This window comes from Desmodus rotundus, chromosome 4 (assembly GCF_022682495.2).
Source record: "Desmodus rotundus isolate HL8 chromosome 4, HLdesRot8A.1, whole genome shotgun sequence".
NCBI classification, from domain to species: domain Eukaryota; kingdom Metazoa; phylum Chordata; class Mammalia; order Chiroptera; family Phyllostomidae; genus Desmodus; species Desmodus rotundus.
The window spans coordinates 101833263-101851953 of record NC_071390.1 but is presented as its reverse complement, the minus strand read 5'-3'; the positions used below and the strand labels follow the sequence as shown (position 1 = coordinate 101851953).

The 18691-nt window shown below is 38.0% G+C and overlaps 1 protein-coding gene across 7 annotated transcripts in view; it reads right to left on the bottom strand.

Moving 5' to 3' along the window:
- The window catches only part of SEC24B (SEC24 homolog B, COPII coat complex component), an 89595-nt gene that overhangs the window by 53213 nt on the left and 17691 nt on the right, over window positions 1–18691 (bottom strand). For 5 of the 7 annotated variants that reach the window (XM_053922420.1, XM_053922415.1, XM_053922416.1 and 2 more), the window contains exons 2-3: window positions 16041–16790; window positions 1369–1542 (exon numbers count right to left, since the gene is read on the bottom strand). In XM_053922420.1, the coding sequence (XP_053778395.1) occupies window positions 1369–1542; window positions 16041–16790 (924 nt within the window). The remainder of the gene's footprint in view (window positions 1–1368; window positions 1543–16040; window positions 16791–18691) is intronic. The other 2 variants (XM_053922418.1, XM_053922419.1) reach the window with 1 other exon arrangement.

Sequence of the window (18691 nt, the reverse complement as noted above, 5' to 3'; positions counted from 1 at the left end):
AAGGAAACACACTTGTGATTGTTTAGCAGGAAAGTGGTTTACAAAATGACACAGTAAAATAACAACATGGCATTTAAAGTAAAATCAAAAAGAAAATATGATAGGAAAAAGATTAGTAGAGGTAATTTAAAAAGCCCAAACAAGCAAGATAGTTAAGAAATGGAATGAGTCATCAATGCAGAGGAAAAACACAAAAAAGACAGCATTCATTCAGTTAGGGCTTTGACCTACCCTTACTCAGGATAAGCAAAACTTTCCTATCAGCCCTTCACTTTGAAGGCAAACACTTAAAAAAACTAGATTCTGTTCCTAATATATCCACTGGATGGTTAGAAATCAATGGACACTCCTTGGTGCTGGAGTTGGTTTTCCTATAAAACCAAATAAAAAATTTGTAATGTATAATCTGATCAAATGATAGAAAGGCACTGTAGACTACATAAATACTCAGCAGACATAGGCAGTGAAATCAGCCTAAGGATTTATGATGCTTTTTTCCTGAGTTTCAGAATATGAGAGAGCTCTTCCTACGCAGTCAGAAGTTGTCATTACCTAGTGCATGCAGTCCCTAAAATTATTACTGATTGTTGATTTGGAAATACAAATTGTAGATTTCTAAAAGCAGTTCTGTTATCTCTCATCAAATGAAAACTACAATATATTAACCTGAAATACTGATAGATTTGGAATTTTAGCCAGACAGAAAATAATCATTAATACTTCCAAAAGGAAAGAAAATGTGGGAAAACAGGGTCAAAACAACACATTTTAGTTGCCTGCCACTTATTACAAGCACACAAACAAAATGTATCATTTGTCAATGCTCCAAAGTGAGATACAATTTCATTTTTGCTCCTCTCATTCACCAAATTGGGTCAAAAGCTACTTTTTCCAGTAATAATAATGACAAAGCATAGAGATCATCAAATAGGATGTGGAAATACATGAAATAAGGGAATCCTGGGTACTTACTATAAAAGAAACAATAATAACTTTTAAAAGTAGGCAATAAATGTTCCATGATTTATTAGAGGGATGGACTAATAATTATACGACATTGACTCAATGAATTATTAGCCGGAAAAATGACTACAAAGACTGTAGATAGATGAAGAAGTGTGAATAATTTAGTAAATGTAAAAGCAAAATACAAAACAGTATTTAAACTGATTGCAATTATGTAAAACATAAAGTCAGAGAGACTGAAAGTTAATATATGAAAAACAAAATAGTTATATTTGAACTGAGATTATATATTACTATTTTCATATTTCCTAAAAATTATGGTTATACAGTTTTACTTTTAAAAATCACCTATTTGAATCGTGTGTGTATGTGAGCTGCATACATAATGAGTTTCTCCAATACCTTTCTGTTGTGGCAGCTCTGATGGCCGTGTGACTGAGGCCACAGGCTCGGAGAAGTGGTCTGCAGCAGGAGGAGTTCTCACTGATGAGGCTCCTGACACAACAGTGGGTACCACTGGGCTGGACTTGGGAGGCTGAGCATTTTGCGTAACAGGACAGGATAAAGAATCTGCAACTGAAGATAAGAAGCTGTTTCAGACTTCCAGTCAAAATGGTGGTATAGGCAAACATGGCTTATCTCCTCACACAACCACATCAAAATTATAACTAAATTACAGAACAACCATCACTCAGAACAGTCAGAAACCAAGTTGAATGGAAGTCCTACAACTACAGAATTAAACAAACGATATCCATCCAGACTGGTAGGAGGGGTAGAGATACAGAATGGGCTGGTCCCACATCCACATGTGGTGGATAAAAATTCAGAAGGGATATCTCGGGAGTGAGGAGTCCCAGCCCCACACCAGGTCCTCGAGCCCAGGGTCCCAGTGACATAAAGATAAGTCGCCATAACTTCTGGCTGCAAAACCCGGCAGGGACTCAGTGGAAGAACCTTCTGGTGTCCCAAGCAGTTCCTCTTAAAGAACCAGCACATGGATCACCTACTCAGACTCACTTCCTCTGAGCTTCAGCACTGAGGTTGCAGCCTGAAAGGCACCAGTGGCATACAGGGAGAAACTGAAGTGTCTGGCATCAAGGCAAAAACTGGGAACAGCTTTCTCTTACACAGAATGGTGGGCAGAGGTCCACAGAGCCACAGAGCTGGCAGGCTGGTGCCATATCTTGGACTCTATCAACCTGGCTAACGCTGTTTGCCCTTCCCTGGAGATCCCCTGAATCTCTGTCCCATCCACCTCACAGGCCCAACCATGCTGTTAACAGAGACTTTTCAATATGAATGGCTGGTCCTGGCTCACGCTTTGCCAACTTCCTAAATTCTCTCAAACAAGCAACAGCTGGCCTCAGTGAGCCACCAGGCCCCATACATCTTGCTAAGTGGCACTAATAGCACCCAGCCTAGATTCACAGTTTGGCTTTACTTGGGAATCTCCAAGCCCAGCACAAGTAGCAACCACCTCAGATTGCTTTATAGACAAGTCAGAGTAGCCTGGGACAAACATAGGTGGGGGCTGACCTTGGCCTGCATCACCCTGGAAACTCCAGTGGACAGCTAAAGACCACATCGGGGCACCACCACCCTGCCCATTCACAACTGATCCTCCATGGAGGGTGGAGGTTGGTGGTCAGTGGTCACAGCCAGTCCTTGCAGCTGACTGGCCTGGGTAAATCCCTCCCATTGATCTGCCAACAGCAATCAAGGCTCAACTACAAGAGGAGGGTGTACTCAGTCCACACAAAGAGCGCACCTTGAGTACCCAGCCTGAGTGATAGGGGAGGCTGTGCCACTGTACCCTACAGGACACCTACTGCATTAGGCCATACTACCAAATCTGGGAGTCATAGCAGCTCTACCTAACACATAGAAACAAACAAAACACAGGGAGACTGATAAAATGTGGTAAAAAGAAACATGACCCAAATGAGAGAAAAGATCAAAACTCCAGAAAAAGACCTAAATAAAACAGGGACAAGCAATCTATCAAGAGCAGAGTTCAAAACACTGGTTATAAGGATGCTAAAGGAACTTAGTGAAGACCTCAAGAGCATGGAAAAGGTCCAGTCAGAAATTAAGAATTCACTAATTGAACAATTTACAGGAAAACAACAGTAGAGTAGATGAGGCTGAGAATCAAATCAATGATTTGAACATAAAGAACTAAAAAACAACCCATCAGAACTAGAAGAAAAAAAAATAATTAAAAAAACGAGGATAGTGTAAGCAGCTTCTGGGACAACTTCAAGTGTTCAAACATTCACATCATAGGGGTGCCAGATGGAGAAGAGAAAGAGCAAGAAATTGGAAATCTATTTGAAAATATAATGAAAGAAAAATTCCCTAATTTGGTGAAGGAAATAGACATATAAGTCCAGGAAGCAGAGTCCCATACAAGATAGTTGCAAAGATGATCACTCCAAGACACATCATAATTAAAATGCCAAAGGTTAAAGATAAAGAGAGAATCTTAAAAGCAGCAAGAGAAAAGCAGTTAGTTACCTACAGGGGAGTTCCCATAAGACTGTCAGTTGATTTCTCAAAAGAAACTTTGCAGGCTAAAAGGGACTGGCAAGAAATATTCAAAGTCATAAAAAGCAGAGACCTACAGCCAAGATTGCTCTACCCTGCAAAGATATCATAGGAATCAAAGGACAGGTAAAGAGCTCCCAGAAAAGAAAAAAAAACTAAAAGAGCTCATCATTACCAAACTATTATTACATGAAATGTTAAAGGGATTTAAGAAAAAGATCAAAAGTATCAACAATAAAATGGCAACAAATACTTATCTATCAACAATTGAATCTAAAAAACAAACTAAGCAAACAAGAAGAACAGAGAGAAAATCATGGATATAGACAGCATTTTGATGGTTGCCAGATGGAAGGGGGTGTTTGGGGGGAATCTGTGAAGAGGTGAGTAGATTAAAAAGTACAAATAGGTAGTTACAGAATAGCCATTGGGATAAAGTACAGAATAGGAAATGGAGTAGCCAAAGAACTTCCACAGATGACTCACTGACATGAACAATAGTGTGGGGAACTGCCCAGGTGACTGGCAGGTGCTGGGTGGAGGGGCAAGGGGGAAAATTGGGGTAACTGTAATAGCATAATCAATAAAATATAATTAAAAAATAAAATAAAAAGTAGAGGGTGGAAAACAGTCTATTTCATCCACAGCAATAAACTTATATTAAATATAAGTTTAACATAAATATATAAAATTTATAAAAATATAGTAAAATACTAAAAGAACACAGATAATTTGGAGTTCTTAAAACTTCGGTAGCATCACATTTATCTCGTATATCTATATATAGAAAATAAGGTGGTCCAAAGAAATTTTCAAGAAAACTGAAGACTCATCAAATATTTTAATAATCTTTATGGAAAACTTCCTAAAACATTTCACAAGCTTCCTTACCTTCTTCAACAAAGTAAATCCAGAACAGTGTTTCTTAACTAACTACTGATCACTATTATTAATTACTGTACTGTGCAATGGTACCTCAGATGAGAAGATGAACAGAAGTATTTGCTTCTGCAGTAATGTGGTTCATGAACTCTACAATCGTTCCTAGTATCCAGCTCAGACCTCACGTTGTAGTGTAAACTGCATCGGTGCAGTGTAAACATTTCTTATTTGCTATTTCTAATCAGATGCCTTATTTCACGTATAACTAAGTTAGGGTCTGATGGTAAAACTAGGTTGGATTTCTAAAAAAAAGTACATGTGGTTCACATTGGGCCTTTATGATAGCTCAAACTGCCTGACCCAGAGGACAATCTTCAGTTAACCAAGAGATAACAACGTAAGTGTCTACGGAGGGATGATTAAAGAAAACATGAGCTAGACACACGCACGCACACACACGCACACACAGTGTGTATATGTGTGAACATATAATAGATAAATGGATAAAGAGAAAATGTGGTGCACGCACACACACAGAGAATATTACTCAGTCATGACAAAAGAAGGAAATCCTGCCACTTGACAACAACATGGATGGATCTTGAGGGTATTATGCTAAGTGAGATAAGTCAGACAAAAAGACAACAGTGTATGATCTAACTTATATGTAGAATTTTAAAAAGCTGGACTTAGAGAAAGAGAGTCGAATGGTGGTTGCCAGGAACTGGGGAGTGGGGGAAATGGGTAGATGTCAGTCAAAGGATACAAACTTTCAGTTACAGGACGAGTAAGTTCTCAGGATCTAATGTAGAGCATGGTTGACTATAGTTAACAATACTGTGTTATATAGTCGAAAGCTGCTAAAAGAATAGATCTTAAATATTCTCACTATACATACACAAAGCGTAATTACATGAGGTAATGGATGTATCAATTAATTCTACTGTGACACCATTTTATAATATATATGTGTATCAAATTACCATGCTGTATGTCTCGAACTTGTATGTTAATTGTAGCTCAATAAATCTGAGTAAAAAACCTAAGGCAAAAGACTAGCAAACATTAATATATACTGAACATTTACATATACAGGGTGAGGTAAAAGTAGGTTTACAGTTGTTCATATGTAAAATAATATAATTAATAAATAATAAGAATAAACTGTTTCACACACTCACAACTGTAAACCTACTTTTGCCCAAGCTTGTATGTGCACATACATTCATACACAAACACATGTATATATGTACGATACATATTTATGTGTATAACTTAGGCCTAAGCCTGAAACAAATGTAGGACTATGGTGGTAGAATAAAACGTGTCCCAATAGTGTACAAATGGTATAAATATGGAGAATGGGGAAAGAAGGTTGAAGGTAGCCTAAATATGCTGATTGCTTCATCATTTTTAGGAGGAACAAACACTGAGGGAGACTAAAAACACAGTCACATTATTTTGCTGTTCTTCTCACTAAGAAGTGGAGTCTATCCTGGCTGGTGTGGCTTAGTTGGTCCCTTAGATGGGAAGGTCATAGGTTTGATTCCCTGTCAAGGCACATACCCAGATTGAGGGTTCAATCCCTAGTTGGGGTGCGTACAAGAAGGCCGCCAATCAATGTTTCTCTCTCATACAGATGTTTCTCTCTATTTAAAAGCAATGAAAAAAAAAATGTCCTGTAGTGAGGATTAAAAAATAAGAAGAGGAGTTTATTTCCCCACCCCCTAAATCAGGGCTGACCTTGGCCGGCTTTAGTAAACAGGATGCGGCAGAAGTAATGGTGTGCAAGTTCTGGCCCTTAAGTCTCATTAGTCTTGCAGTCTTACGTCTTTCCACTCGTCTAATGTGGCCCTGACACCATCACGGAAGGACGTTTAGTCAAGTGGAGAGTCAACTGAGGTACCCAGTGAACGGTCTGCATCAACCGCTAGACATGTGGGGGAAGCCCTGCGATCTTCCTACTCAGCCATCTTCCCAGCTAAATGAGGTCACACTGAGTGTCTGGGAAAAAAGGACAGAGGGACTGCCCAACAAATCCACAGCACCATGAAAAATAACACGTTACTTTTGTTTTAAATCAGCATTAGCTAAATGATAGAATCATTAAAACTGCTCAAGTAACAGAGTGATAAGTATATTTAACAGTACAAAGTGAAAACTAAGAAAGATATAATCATTTAAAATTGGGTGGAAGAAAAGTGAGAGGGTGGAAAATAAATATATACTAATTGTACCTTTGCTTACAACACAAATTAAAAGGTACGATGTGAAAACATAGAGAATATTTCTGCCTCTGGTAATAATGGCTAGATCTACTAGTTCTACTAGCTCTACTAAAGAGAACTTTAAAAACTAAGTTTAAAAATATCTTCTTAAAATCATCAAAACCCAAACATGATAATAACAAATACTAGGGCCAAAATCTGTAAGAAATTGAAAACTCAGAGAGAAAAGCCCAACACTCAAAGCGGCTTTCACCCTGTGGACGTCGGCTGCAAACCTGACCCACTGTTTGCCGTAGCCTTGCAGGGCCTGGCCAACAGAAGACACACTGCTAGACACACCAAAGACAGGGTACCTGGCAAGATACCCTATTTGTCCACTTTTAAGATAGTACTGGGAAGGGTTATTAATGTCAGGAGAAGTATAAACTAGGAAACTAATCCTTACAAATGCCAGCAGCTTTGGTTCAGAACACATACGCACACAGTCCAGTAAATCTAGAGTTTTGAACTTGGATTAATGTGATCACATCTAAAAGTACCTGAAGGCAACTGGCAGAGGAAACACAAAACCTTTCTGGAGAACAATTCCATCATCCTAGGCCTCAAATTATTCCCACAAGTGATTTTTCCAAAACAATTTCAAGCACAAAGTCAAAGGTAAGATTAGTTCTGAACAGGCCCTTTCTCTGTTGTGGCCCGTCACAGCCAGTCCCCAATCTGATATACAGCATTATCTAGCTTGTAATCCTGCACTATTCTGCCAGTGCTTGAGGATAAAGATAAAACTTCTCAACACGGTTCTCCTCTAGGTTCACCAGTCTTTTTTCAAGCCCTTGAACTTGCCCATGCTCCTTCCTATTAAAGGGGAATATAATTTAAAAACTCTCCCCTTGCTATTACAAACTGTTTTCTTGAATAAAATAATACAAATAAAAGGATATGTGATACATACGTGTATGAACATATGTATATATACACCTATAAAAGCATAATAAATGAAATACTCATGAACTCAGCATCCAATATTTCCAATACTGTTGAAGCTCTTGATGTTCCCCTACCTCTCTCCTAAATTGTTTAGTATTCCCTTGCTTTTGTTTTTAAAGTTTACCACATATATAGGTATCCCTAAACATTATTTTTTAAAATTTTATAAAAATACACTGTATGTATTCTTCCATGGCTTCTTATGTCACATTTCCAGAGTTTTCTTTCATCATTTTCACTGCTCTTCAGGAGTCCACTGGAAGGACAAACTTTATTCATCCATTCTACTATAAACGGACTTGTGGATTTCCAATTTTTTGTGTTCCCCAACAGTACTGCTATGAATACTGCACAATTGCCCTGGTGCAAATGTGCAGGTTTCTCTCGGGAAGAGCTTCTCAATGTGTGTGCCACACACAGCTCGAATAGGTGTAGGTATGAGCGAAGGGTTGAGCAATCCTCTTAGCCCTGCAGCAGCCTGTGGGAAATGAATTGGCCTAGAGAGCAGACTAGTCCCTTTAGCTCCGCGTCCCACAGAAATGTCATCATTTGCTGTAAGTGCTACATATCAAAAACAGGAGAGGGTGCTCCTGGGCCTTTCTAGTCAAGTGCAGTCTACCAGCCAGCAACACCTATGCAGAAACTTGATAAAAATGTAGTATCTGAGGCTAGGCCGTACTGGACCCGGTGAATCAGAACCTGCATTTTAACAAGATCCCAGGTGACTCACGCACAAAGTTAGAGCGTACAGAAATGGCATGGCTGCATTTTAGGGTGTGGTTACTTCACTTAGATGAATGCCAAATTCTTCTAAAATACTGAACCAATAAGCCCTTCCACAAACAGTGTCTAAGAGTTCCTGTTCAACACATCTTTGTCATCCTTTGGTATGGTTAGACTTTTAAATTTTTACCATTCTGATGTTAGATAAAGATATCCCTTTCTGGTTTTAATTTGCTTTTCTCTATTAATGAGGTTGAATATATTTAATTTTCTGTGAAATAGTTGTTCATGTATTTTTATTCTTGGCTTGTTGGTCTTTTCCTTATTAATTTGTATATGTTATTTGTGTATTCTCGACAAATACTGTATTTTTTTCCCTTCCAGCTAATGGTTTGCCTTTTTGTTTGCTTTATATTGTCTTTCTATGATGAAAAGTTCTTACTTAGGAATTACTCAAGCTTATCATGCTTATTCTTTATAGCTAGCATTGTGTTTGTTTGTAAGTTCAGGAGGCAGCTTCCTATATTTTAAAGTGTTGCCTTTTTGTATTTCAAATATTTATTTTACATGCAGAGAATTCATCCCTTAGACTGTAGCTCAAATGTCAAATATGAGGGAAAACTTCCCTACGCTTCATGACTAACAGGCCAGAGTAACATAAAGTATGCTTGCTAAGCACCATATATCTCTGCTTCACGATATTTAAATAACAGCAATTTTACATTCATTTCTGTTTATTTGGATACTGTTTGCTTCCTCACGTAGATGTGCAAAAATCATGAGGGTAAGAATCAAGTGTTTTTATTCACTGTTTTATCTCCCAGCCAGCATTAAAACAATGCCTGTCAGATAGTTGGGTTTCAAATATTTGCCAAATGAATGGAGAAAAATTCTACGGACATTAAGGACCATATAGGCATGCCAGTCAAGACAGAAAGTGTCCCTTGCACGACAGAATTTGACAGAAAAATAACACACAACTGGCACTATGAAAAATGAAATGCAATACTACTGGTTAGTGTATGGGATGCTCAGAGACAACTCATGATTCAAGAATAATACACGTTTTTTGGAGGGGGGCTATTAAGGTAGTTCCCTAGTTAGCTCTTGTATCACTTTAGTAATTGTGGATACAATTCTTTCAATACTAGGGAGATTAAATAATTCCCAGCTAACACACCACTGCCCATTCAAGTTGTTCAACCCAGAAAATTTAAAAGGCATCTTTTATTCTTCCATTTTCTTCATAAACTACATCAATAAGTCCTTAAAATCATCCTCTGTCATCTGTCTTATGTCTAAACAAGTCCCGGCACAAATTATCCTTCATCTAGACAATTTCAGTAATTCTTTCCTCACTTGTCTGTCTTCAAGTTCTTCCTCTTCCAGTCTACCTACCACACTACGCACAGAAGCTTCTGAAACATAAGTCTGATAGTGTCACCACCTTGCTTAAAACTGGTGATGGGTCCTGGACCGTACAAAACCAAGCTTATGCTTTCCTCATCAAGTCCTCTCACCTTTGTAATGGCACAGACCACTAGAACCTAGGAAACTGACACAGAGGAAAAGAGATAACCAAAAACCCAAGGTCTGAAGGAAGTGTTCCCGAAGATAATCATTTCATCTTCCGAGCTTAGAGAAGGAGTGAAAGTAGAAAATATTTACAAGCGGTAGATATAAAGGTAAGAAAAGATGGTAAGGTTTAAGGGCAGCTTTGGAAAAACTGAAGAAGAGTGTAAAGGAGCAAAATTGTTACCCCCACGTCACAACTCTGCAACCTCACAAGTGTTCAAAGCAGAAAATATTCTCTTTACTGTACTATTAAACCTCCAAAGTAGTTTTCTAATTTATTTCTAACTTGGATTTCTTTGTACAGAAATTATACCCCACAGGGTATTTATTTTGCTTTTCCTCAGGCACATCAGCACCCTGAGAATACAGATATAAATATTAACTTATCAGTGATTATAAGCTAGTTTCAGGTATGCTATAGATTTTATACAATGATTATATAAATGTCATTATTATTTTTTTTATATGAGTGGCTTTTTAACTGCTTATTGTTTTATGAAATTGTTAGCCCTGACTGGTGTGACTCAGTCAGTTGGGCCTTGTCCTACACAGCGAAAGGTTCCCTACTGCAGTCTGGTTGGGGAGTGTATGAGAGGCAACTGATTGATGTTTCTCTCTGTCTCTTTCTCCCTCCTTTCCCCTCTCTCTCAAAAAATAAATACATACATTAAAAAAAATTATACATTAATCACAGTACTATTTTGTGATATGCTATCAATGTGATCGTTATTAAGCAATAATTAGTAAAAAATAATTTTAGTAAAGATATTACTTTCTTGAAAAATTCTAGCTGTTGGCAACAAGATTTATCTTCCTAATTTTTAAAATTATGTGCTTTTCGTGTAATACACTCATGGACAGGAAGAATTAACATCATTAAAATGTACATTCTACCCAAAGCAATTTATAGATTTAATATATATCCCTATCATATCCCTATCTCTTTAATATATAACAAATGGCATTTTTCACAGAAATAAAACAAATAATTCTAAACTTTATATGCAATCACAAAAGACTCCCTAATAACCACAGCAATCTTGAGAAAGAACAAAGTTGGAGGTATCACGCTACCTGATATCAAACTATACTATATAAGGCTATAGTAATCAAAATGGCAATGCAACAGAATAGAGAGCCTAGAAATAAGTCCAAGGCTATAAGGTCAATTAGTCTATGACAAAGGGGGTCAGAATATACAATGGGATAGTCTATTCAATAAATGGCATTGGGAAAACTGGACAGATATATGAAGAAAGAAAAAAAAAAGAAAGAGAAAAAGAGAGAGAAAGGAAAGAAAAAGAACCTAGATCACTTTCTTATACCTGATACAAGAATAAAGTAAAAAACCGATTAAAGACTCAAATGTAAGGCCTCAAACCATAAAACTCCTAGAAGAAAACATAGCCAGTAAACTCTGTCACATTACTCCTAGTAACATTTTTTTTCTGATATATCTCCTTGGGCAGGGGAAACAAAAGAAATATAAACAAATGGAACTACATCAAACTAAAGAGTATTTGCACAGCAAAGGAAACCATCAAGAAAATAAATGCCTACCAAGTGAGAGAAGATACTCACCAGTGATACAACCAATAAAGGGTTAATGTCCAAAATTTTAAAAGGAACTCATAAAACTTACCACCAAAAAATAAACAATCCAATTTAAAAATGGGCAGAAGACCTGAAAAGACATTTCTCCAAAGAGGACATACAGATGGCCAATAGACATATGGAAAGATGCTCAATATGGCTAACCATCAGCAATGCAAATTAAAAACCACCATCAGTATCACCTCACACCTTTCAGAATGGCTATCGTCAATAAATCAAAAAGCAGTATGGCAAGGATGTGGAACAAAGGGAACGCTTGTCATTGTTGGTGGGATGGCAAATTGGTGCAGCCATTGTGGAAAACAGTATAGAGATTCCTCAAAAAATTAAAAGCAGAACCACCTTATGACCCACCAATTCCACTTCTGGGCATTTATCTGAAGAAATCCAAAGGAGTAATTTGAAAAGATACATGCACCCCAATGTTCACTGCAGCACTATTTACAATAGCCAACCTAAGTGCCCATCAGTAGATGATTAGATAATATGGTACATAATAAACACAAATGAAATCTTATCATTTGCAACAATATGGATAGACTTAAAAGGTATTACACTAAGTGAAATAAGTCAGACAGAAAAAGACAAATACCATATGGAATCTAAAGAACAAAATAAACAAAAAACAGAAACAGACTCAGATACAGAGGACAAACTGATGGCTGTCAGATGTGAGGCGGGTTTCAGGACTAGGTGAAAAAGGTAAAGGGATTAATAAATACAAATTGATAAGTTACAAAACAGTCACGAGTATGTAAAGTACAGCACAGGGACTATAGACAATAATATTGTAATAACAATGTATGGTGCCAGGTAGGTACTAGACTTACCGGGGGAATCATTTAGTAAAATTTATAAATGTCTAACCACTAAGTTGTACAACTAAAACTAATATAAGATAATATTGAATGCCAACTAAAATTGAAAAGAAAAAAAAAATTGAAAAAAAGCAAAAAAAAAAGTATGTGCTTTTTTTGTTTTTTTGCCCTGGCTGGTGTGGCTCAGTTGAATGAGCGCCAGCCTGCAAATCGAAGGGTCACTGGTTCAATTCCCAATCTAGGGCACATGCCTGGGTTGTAGGCCAGGTCCCCTGTAGAGGGCACATAAGAAGCAACCATACATTGATATTTCTCTCCCTCTCTTTCTGCCTCCCTTCTCCTCTCTAAAAATAAATAAATAAAAAGTCTTTTTTAAAAAAAAGTATATACTTTTCAAAACAAAGGGCAGTAAAAAAATTAAGAAAATGGCTTTAAATTAATCTACAGAGTTTCAACACTCATCTTGCTGTCAAATATGGGCACATTTATATCCCAAAGTCACACACTCAACTAACTTCATCTAAAATTTAAAAAGAGCTTCTGAACCTTGAGAGAACTATAACAACAGTTTAAAAATTTTTAAATGGCCAAATGAAATGACACCTTTTAAACACTAGCCAGAATTTTACCCTAAGTTAAGTATCAGACATAGCAACCAAAACATATATTCTTGGGATAGATTTTAACAAAACAACCTGAAGCTCTAGTGCTAATATGCTTTTGTAAAATAGAGGCAGTCCTCGCTGGCCTGGCTGGTGTAGCTCAGTGGGATTGAGTGCCAACCTGTGAAGCAAGGGGTTGCCAGTTCAATTCCCAATCTAGGACACATGCCTGGGTTGTGGGCCAGGTCCCCAGTGGAGGGCGTGTGAGAGGCAACCACACATTGATGTTTCTCTCCCTCTCTTCCTCCCTCCTTTCCCCTCTCTAAAAATAAATAAATAAATAATCTTTAAAAAAATAAAATACAGAGGAAAATAACATTTGAAGGTCTTATTAAATGAGATAACATTTAAAGATCTTTTTATTCCATGTTTCTGCACATGAATTCACCAATGGACTAAACAATAACGGCTTGTTTTTGATAATCACTTAACTCAGGTGTATGCTTTTGGATCTCAAACCTTTACAAATTGCTTAAGAAGCTTTTTTTTTTAATTTTTATTTATTGATTTACAGAGAGAGAAGGGAGAGAAACATCGATTTGTTGTTCCACTTCCTTATGCATTCATTGGTTGATTCTTGTCTGTGCCCTGACCAGGGGATTGAACCTGTAACCTTAGTGTACCAGGACAATACTCTAACTGAACTACCTGGCCAAGGCTTAAGAACTGTTACTGTACTTGACAATAAAATGAGTATAATCAAGTAATTAAAATGTGCAATCATTTTGTCAATTACTCAAAAGTTAAAATTCACACAAAACTATGTTTAATACCTAAAATTCTAATTTTAATGACAATGTAATTTAAGAGTTCCAAAGCAACTGAGTTGCCTATTTTTCTAGAAAATTAAAATCAATACTCCCATGGTTCCCAAACTTTGTACCCAGGCACTCAAGTTGCACCTGCAACAAATTCACAGAGTTTGAAGGGAAGTTTTAAATATTCAATAGAAACACAATGCCATCTGTCAAATACTTAATGAACTATTACTACTACGTTGCTTGGGGTACTATTAAAAAAATATTGAGATACACCAGCTGACAAAATTTGGGAACTTCTGTAGTATTTAATTGTAAAGATTTTAAGTAATTTCTTTATTTCTTTCGAAATGGTACGGTGCAAGTGTCACACTAACCTCAGATGTATTTCTCAACCTCTTTCTATAAAAGTAACTTAACAATCTGAAGGTAAAAAATAAAAACACTTAACATAAATTAACTTCTAAAATTGTATTTATTATGATTTTCACAGTACAGTACTGGGATTAAGAGTAAAAATATATCTCATCTCTCTGCCTAAAGAACCAATTACTACAGTTATTCAAGCAGAAGGTAATTTTGTAATTATTCCTACTCTTCAATATTTTTTCAAGAATAAGCTCTTTCTAATTAGGTTTTCTGTACATTAGCCAAGTGGCCCCATATTTCCCTGACCCTACATGTCAGTATAAATTGGTTCCATCCAGGGTCCCATTCCCACCTCAGAAATAAGACAAAATTGCCTGTACTTCTTCATTTATCACAAAACTCACAAAATCCTTAAGTCAGAAGGGCCTCTGGATAAGCTGATCTGTAAAAGGACTGCTAAAAAAAGAGAGAAAGAAAAGAGAATTTCTAGGGGACGGAAAGCCCTGGTCCTGAGAAGGGCTGACTAAGAGTCAGAAGAAACCGAGCTCCAGGACAAGCTGTTTCTAACATTACTGAACCCAAGCAACCCAACTTGGATAGCTTTCCTCATTTGTAAAACAAAAGGAAAGGACTAGGGCAGAATTTGGATCTGTTACTACACAGCCCTTGAGATCAAGTCAGAGATACAGATTTCCGAAACTACTCTGGAGATTCTGGTCTAGCTCAATAGGCTGGGGTTGATGATCACAATCTGTGCAAGTGATTCTGGTATGATTCCCAGGTCCGGGAACTGGGACAATGCTTCAAGTTGACTTATGCAAGAGTCAGTCAATGCTTTTAACTCTGACTTGATGCCCACAGGTACAGAAGCTATCTTGTTCTTCTATAAACAAACTCGCCAAGAATGGCAGAGTGGCAAGACAGAAGAAGAGAGACACTGAGGAGATTTGGATCTACTGGATTCCCCCAGACTGCTTGTGATGTGAGAAAAACACCAGCTCCTTCTTCGTTTAAATCACTTCTAGTTGCTTGATGCTGGAAAGTGTTTCTAAATGATAAAGCAATGAAAGACCAGATGATCTCAAACATATAGTTCAGATCTAATATTCTAAAGCACTGACTTTAAATAAACAATTGCCCAGGAAAGAATACTCTTCTACAACAGCCCTGACGTATAGCTATCATTCATTCAGACTTTGAAGTACAATCAGAAGACATCATTCAGAAGTCTACTGCAACTTTACCAAGTCCCATTCTTTCTGTACATTTTCATTCAGTTCAAGAGCACGTTGTTAGGTTAAAGTTCACAAGTTGAATTAAAATGAGTATATCCTATGGAAACCCCACACTAAAAAGACTACATATTTACATTCATAATTTTTAAACTATTAATTTAACCAGATCTTGGTCTAGGAAGGTCAGAAAGACTAACTACAAGGGTATTCTTTATGCATCTGTCCCCCATTAACTTTCCTACAGTGAATTAAGCTCTGCCTGGGACAGTAACTGTCCCAAAGTTGAACTAGTGTTTAAAAAAAAAAAAAAAAAGTAGTGGCTAACAAAGCATATCCCCAAATGGACCAGTCCATTTGCCCTATACCTCATATTAAAGATAACTACTGCAGAGGCATAAAAAAATCAATAAATATTGATGAAATCCCAATCACAGCAAGGAGTCAGGCTGCATGATACAGATGGTTGGGTGGCTAAGTGTGACTAGGTAAAGGGGAAGGGCCCAGGGAGATGCTGTAAAATACCACAAGAAATAAAGCAAATTAATTACAGAGGTGAGCTAATTTCCAATTTTTCTATTAGGCAATATCATCTTTAACTTTTATACAAATAAAAACCTGAACAGAAATGCACTGATTTTCAGCCATGCTTTGGCGAACTTTTCATTTAACCTACCGGTGTCTACTGGGTTATTGTTGGCTGTAGCCAGGGAGCCGGTGTGGTTTCGGATGAGATTGTCTTGAGCTGATGGAAGGCCTGAAGCTGACCATGAGACAGGACTGTATCCTGAAAGACTCTGCTGCTGGTGGTACTGTTGTGATGGTGGAGGCGGAAGTGGTGATGGACGGCTGAGAGTGGTATTTGGACCAGAAAATGAATTATCTCTAACCGGTCTGATAGTTGAAGCATTCTGTGAGGTAAACATTTGTCGCCCATATGGATCATCAGCAGGCAGAGAGGGATATGAAACACTAGGATATGCAGCAGTAGAAACAGTTGACACAGCATAGTGACCACAAGTAGAGGGAAATCCCTGAGAAACAGCAGGAGAGTTGGCAGAGTACATGGCTGGACTATTGTAGTGATTCACAAAAGAGGAGTATGGCTGGGAGGCACTCGTATGCAAATGAGATGCTGATGATGTGGCACCTTGGAAATATTCTGGAGTGGACCCCACAATGTGAGGGGCAGGAGGACCCCTGCCATATATCTGCTGTGCTCCTGGTTGTTGGTTCGCTGTTTTAGAAGTCACCACATTTTGCGCTGGTACTGTGTAGAGACCAGAGTAGTAGTCGCCACACTGGCCATCCAATGGCAATGAGGTCATTTTCTCAGGTCCTTGAGAGTAACGTCCTGAGGGAGTGCTATAGTTTTGGGGAAACAATCCATACCCAGATGGAACCTGCATTTGATTCTGTGCTGGGCCTGAAAAGAAAAGCAAATAAAGATTGTTAAGGAGATCATTTCAAAGCACAGTTCCTACCTAAATATTGCCTAATTAATTTACTTCCCCATAATCACAAATTATTAGAAAAGATATATACTGTTTTGGACCCAATATGGTAGCCAGTCTCCAAGATAGCCTCCAACGACCCCGACATCCTGGTATTCACACCCTCCTACACCGTACCAGAATTGGTCTGTGTGACCAAGAGCATAGCAGCGGTCCCCAGCCTTCTTGGCACCAGAGAAGGAGGGGTGTGGGGGATTTGGGGAGATGACACAGGAGCAGAGCTCAGGCGGTAAAGGGAGTAGAGCTTCGCTGGCTCCCCCCACAGCTCACCACCTGCTAGGTGGCCCGGTTCCTAACAGGGCACAGTGGGTACTGGTCCATGGCCCAGGACTGGGGACCACTGGCATATAGCAAAGGTAGCAAAGGTAGTAAGTAATACAACACTTCCAAGGTTTGCCCAGCCGCAGGTGTTGGCTCTCTCTCTTAGATCACACAGTGTGGTAGAATGAACCTGTCAAACTGTGAAGAGCCCTACAGAGAAGTCCATGCAGTAAGGAACTAAACTCTGACCAACCAGCCAAGGAGACACTGAGGCCTGCCAACAACCACATGAATGAGCTCGGACGCAGATCCTTCCTACGTAGCAGTCTAGAGATAACTACAGTCCCAGGTGACCACTACAATCTCATGAGGCCCTAAGCCAAAGCCACCCAGCTAGGCCGTTTCCAAGCTCACATCCCTCAGAAACTATGAGAGTAAATATTTGCGGTTTTAAGTTGCTAAGTTTTGGGTATATTGTTATGCAGCAATTGATAACTAACATACCTAGCATGGAAAAAGTTCAAACCTTTTCTATCAGCTTTATAAAAACACTATAAAAGTAACAATATACCCAGTGTAAAAAAACCCTCAAACACGATTACCCCAAAGTGGAAAGTTCAAGTCCCCTTCTCTCCCTGGTATTTGATATCCTACTTCCCAGCAGTAACTACAGCTAATGGTTTCTTGTGTATCCTTTGTAGGCCTACCTATGTATGTATAATATGTAGTGTATATATAAGCATACATATATTTTTAAACACACATGTTTTATACTACAGTTCTGTAACCTGTTTATAACTTATCCTAGCTATCATTGTTTGCATAAATAAATTTTCATTATTCTCCTAAAAAATCTATGTAGCATTTCATTGTAGATATATATTATTTACTAAACCCCCATTGATGGATATTTATTTCAGGGAGTGAACTAATTAATATTTATCTATGAGGTCAATTGGAGATTCAAAGTTTGTGCTTTTAAAATTGACCATTATTGCCAAAATCTCTCTCCAAAATATCTATCAATATGTACTCCCCATCAATAATGGTTAAGAATGTCTCATCTTCCCAAGATTGAGTGGCATTTTATTTTATTTTTTAAAAGTTTTTAAAAATTTATTTTTTATTTTTAGAGAGGGGGAAGGGAGGGAGAGAGATGGAGAGAAACACCAATGTGTGGTTGCCTCTCGTGCGCCCCCTACTGGGGACCTGGCTGGGATCCCAGACATGTGTCCTGACTGGGAATGAAACCTGCGACCCTTTGGTTCGCAGTCTGGTGCTCAATCCACTGAGTCACACCAGCCAGGGCTTGAGTGGCATTTTAATCTTTGCCATTCCGATAAGTGAAAAACATTTTAGTGTGCAGTACCTAACTTTGAGTGATGCTGAAAATCTTTTCAAATATTTCTTAGTCATTCCGTGTCTTCCTCTGTTATTTGCCCTTAACCTGTTATTTTTATTTGCTATATATATTTTCCCTCAGGTTATTGTCTGTCTTTTGACTTTATACATGGTATCTTTTGTTACAGTATCTTGATTCTGTAGTAATGTC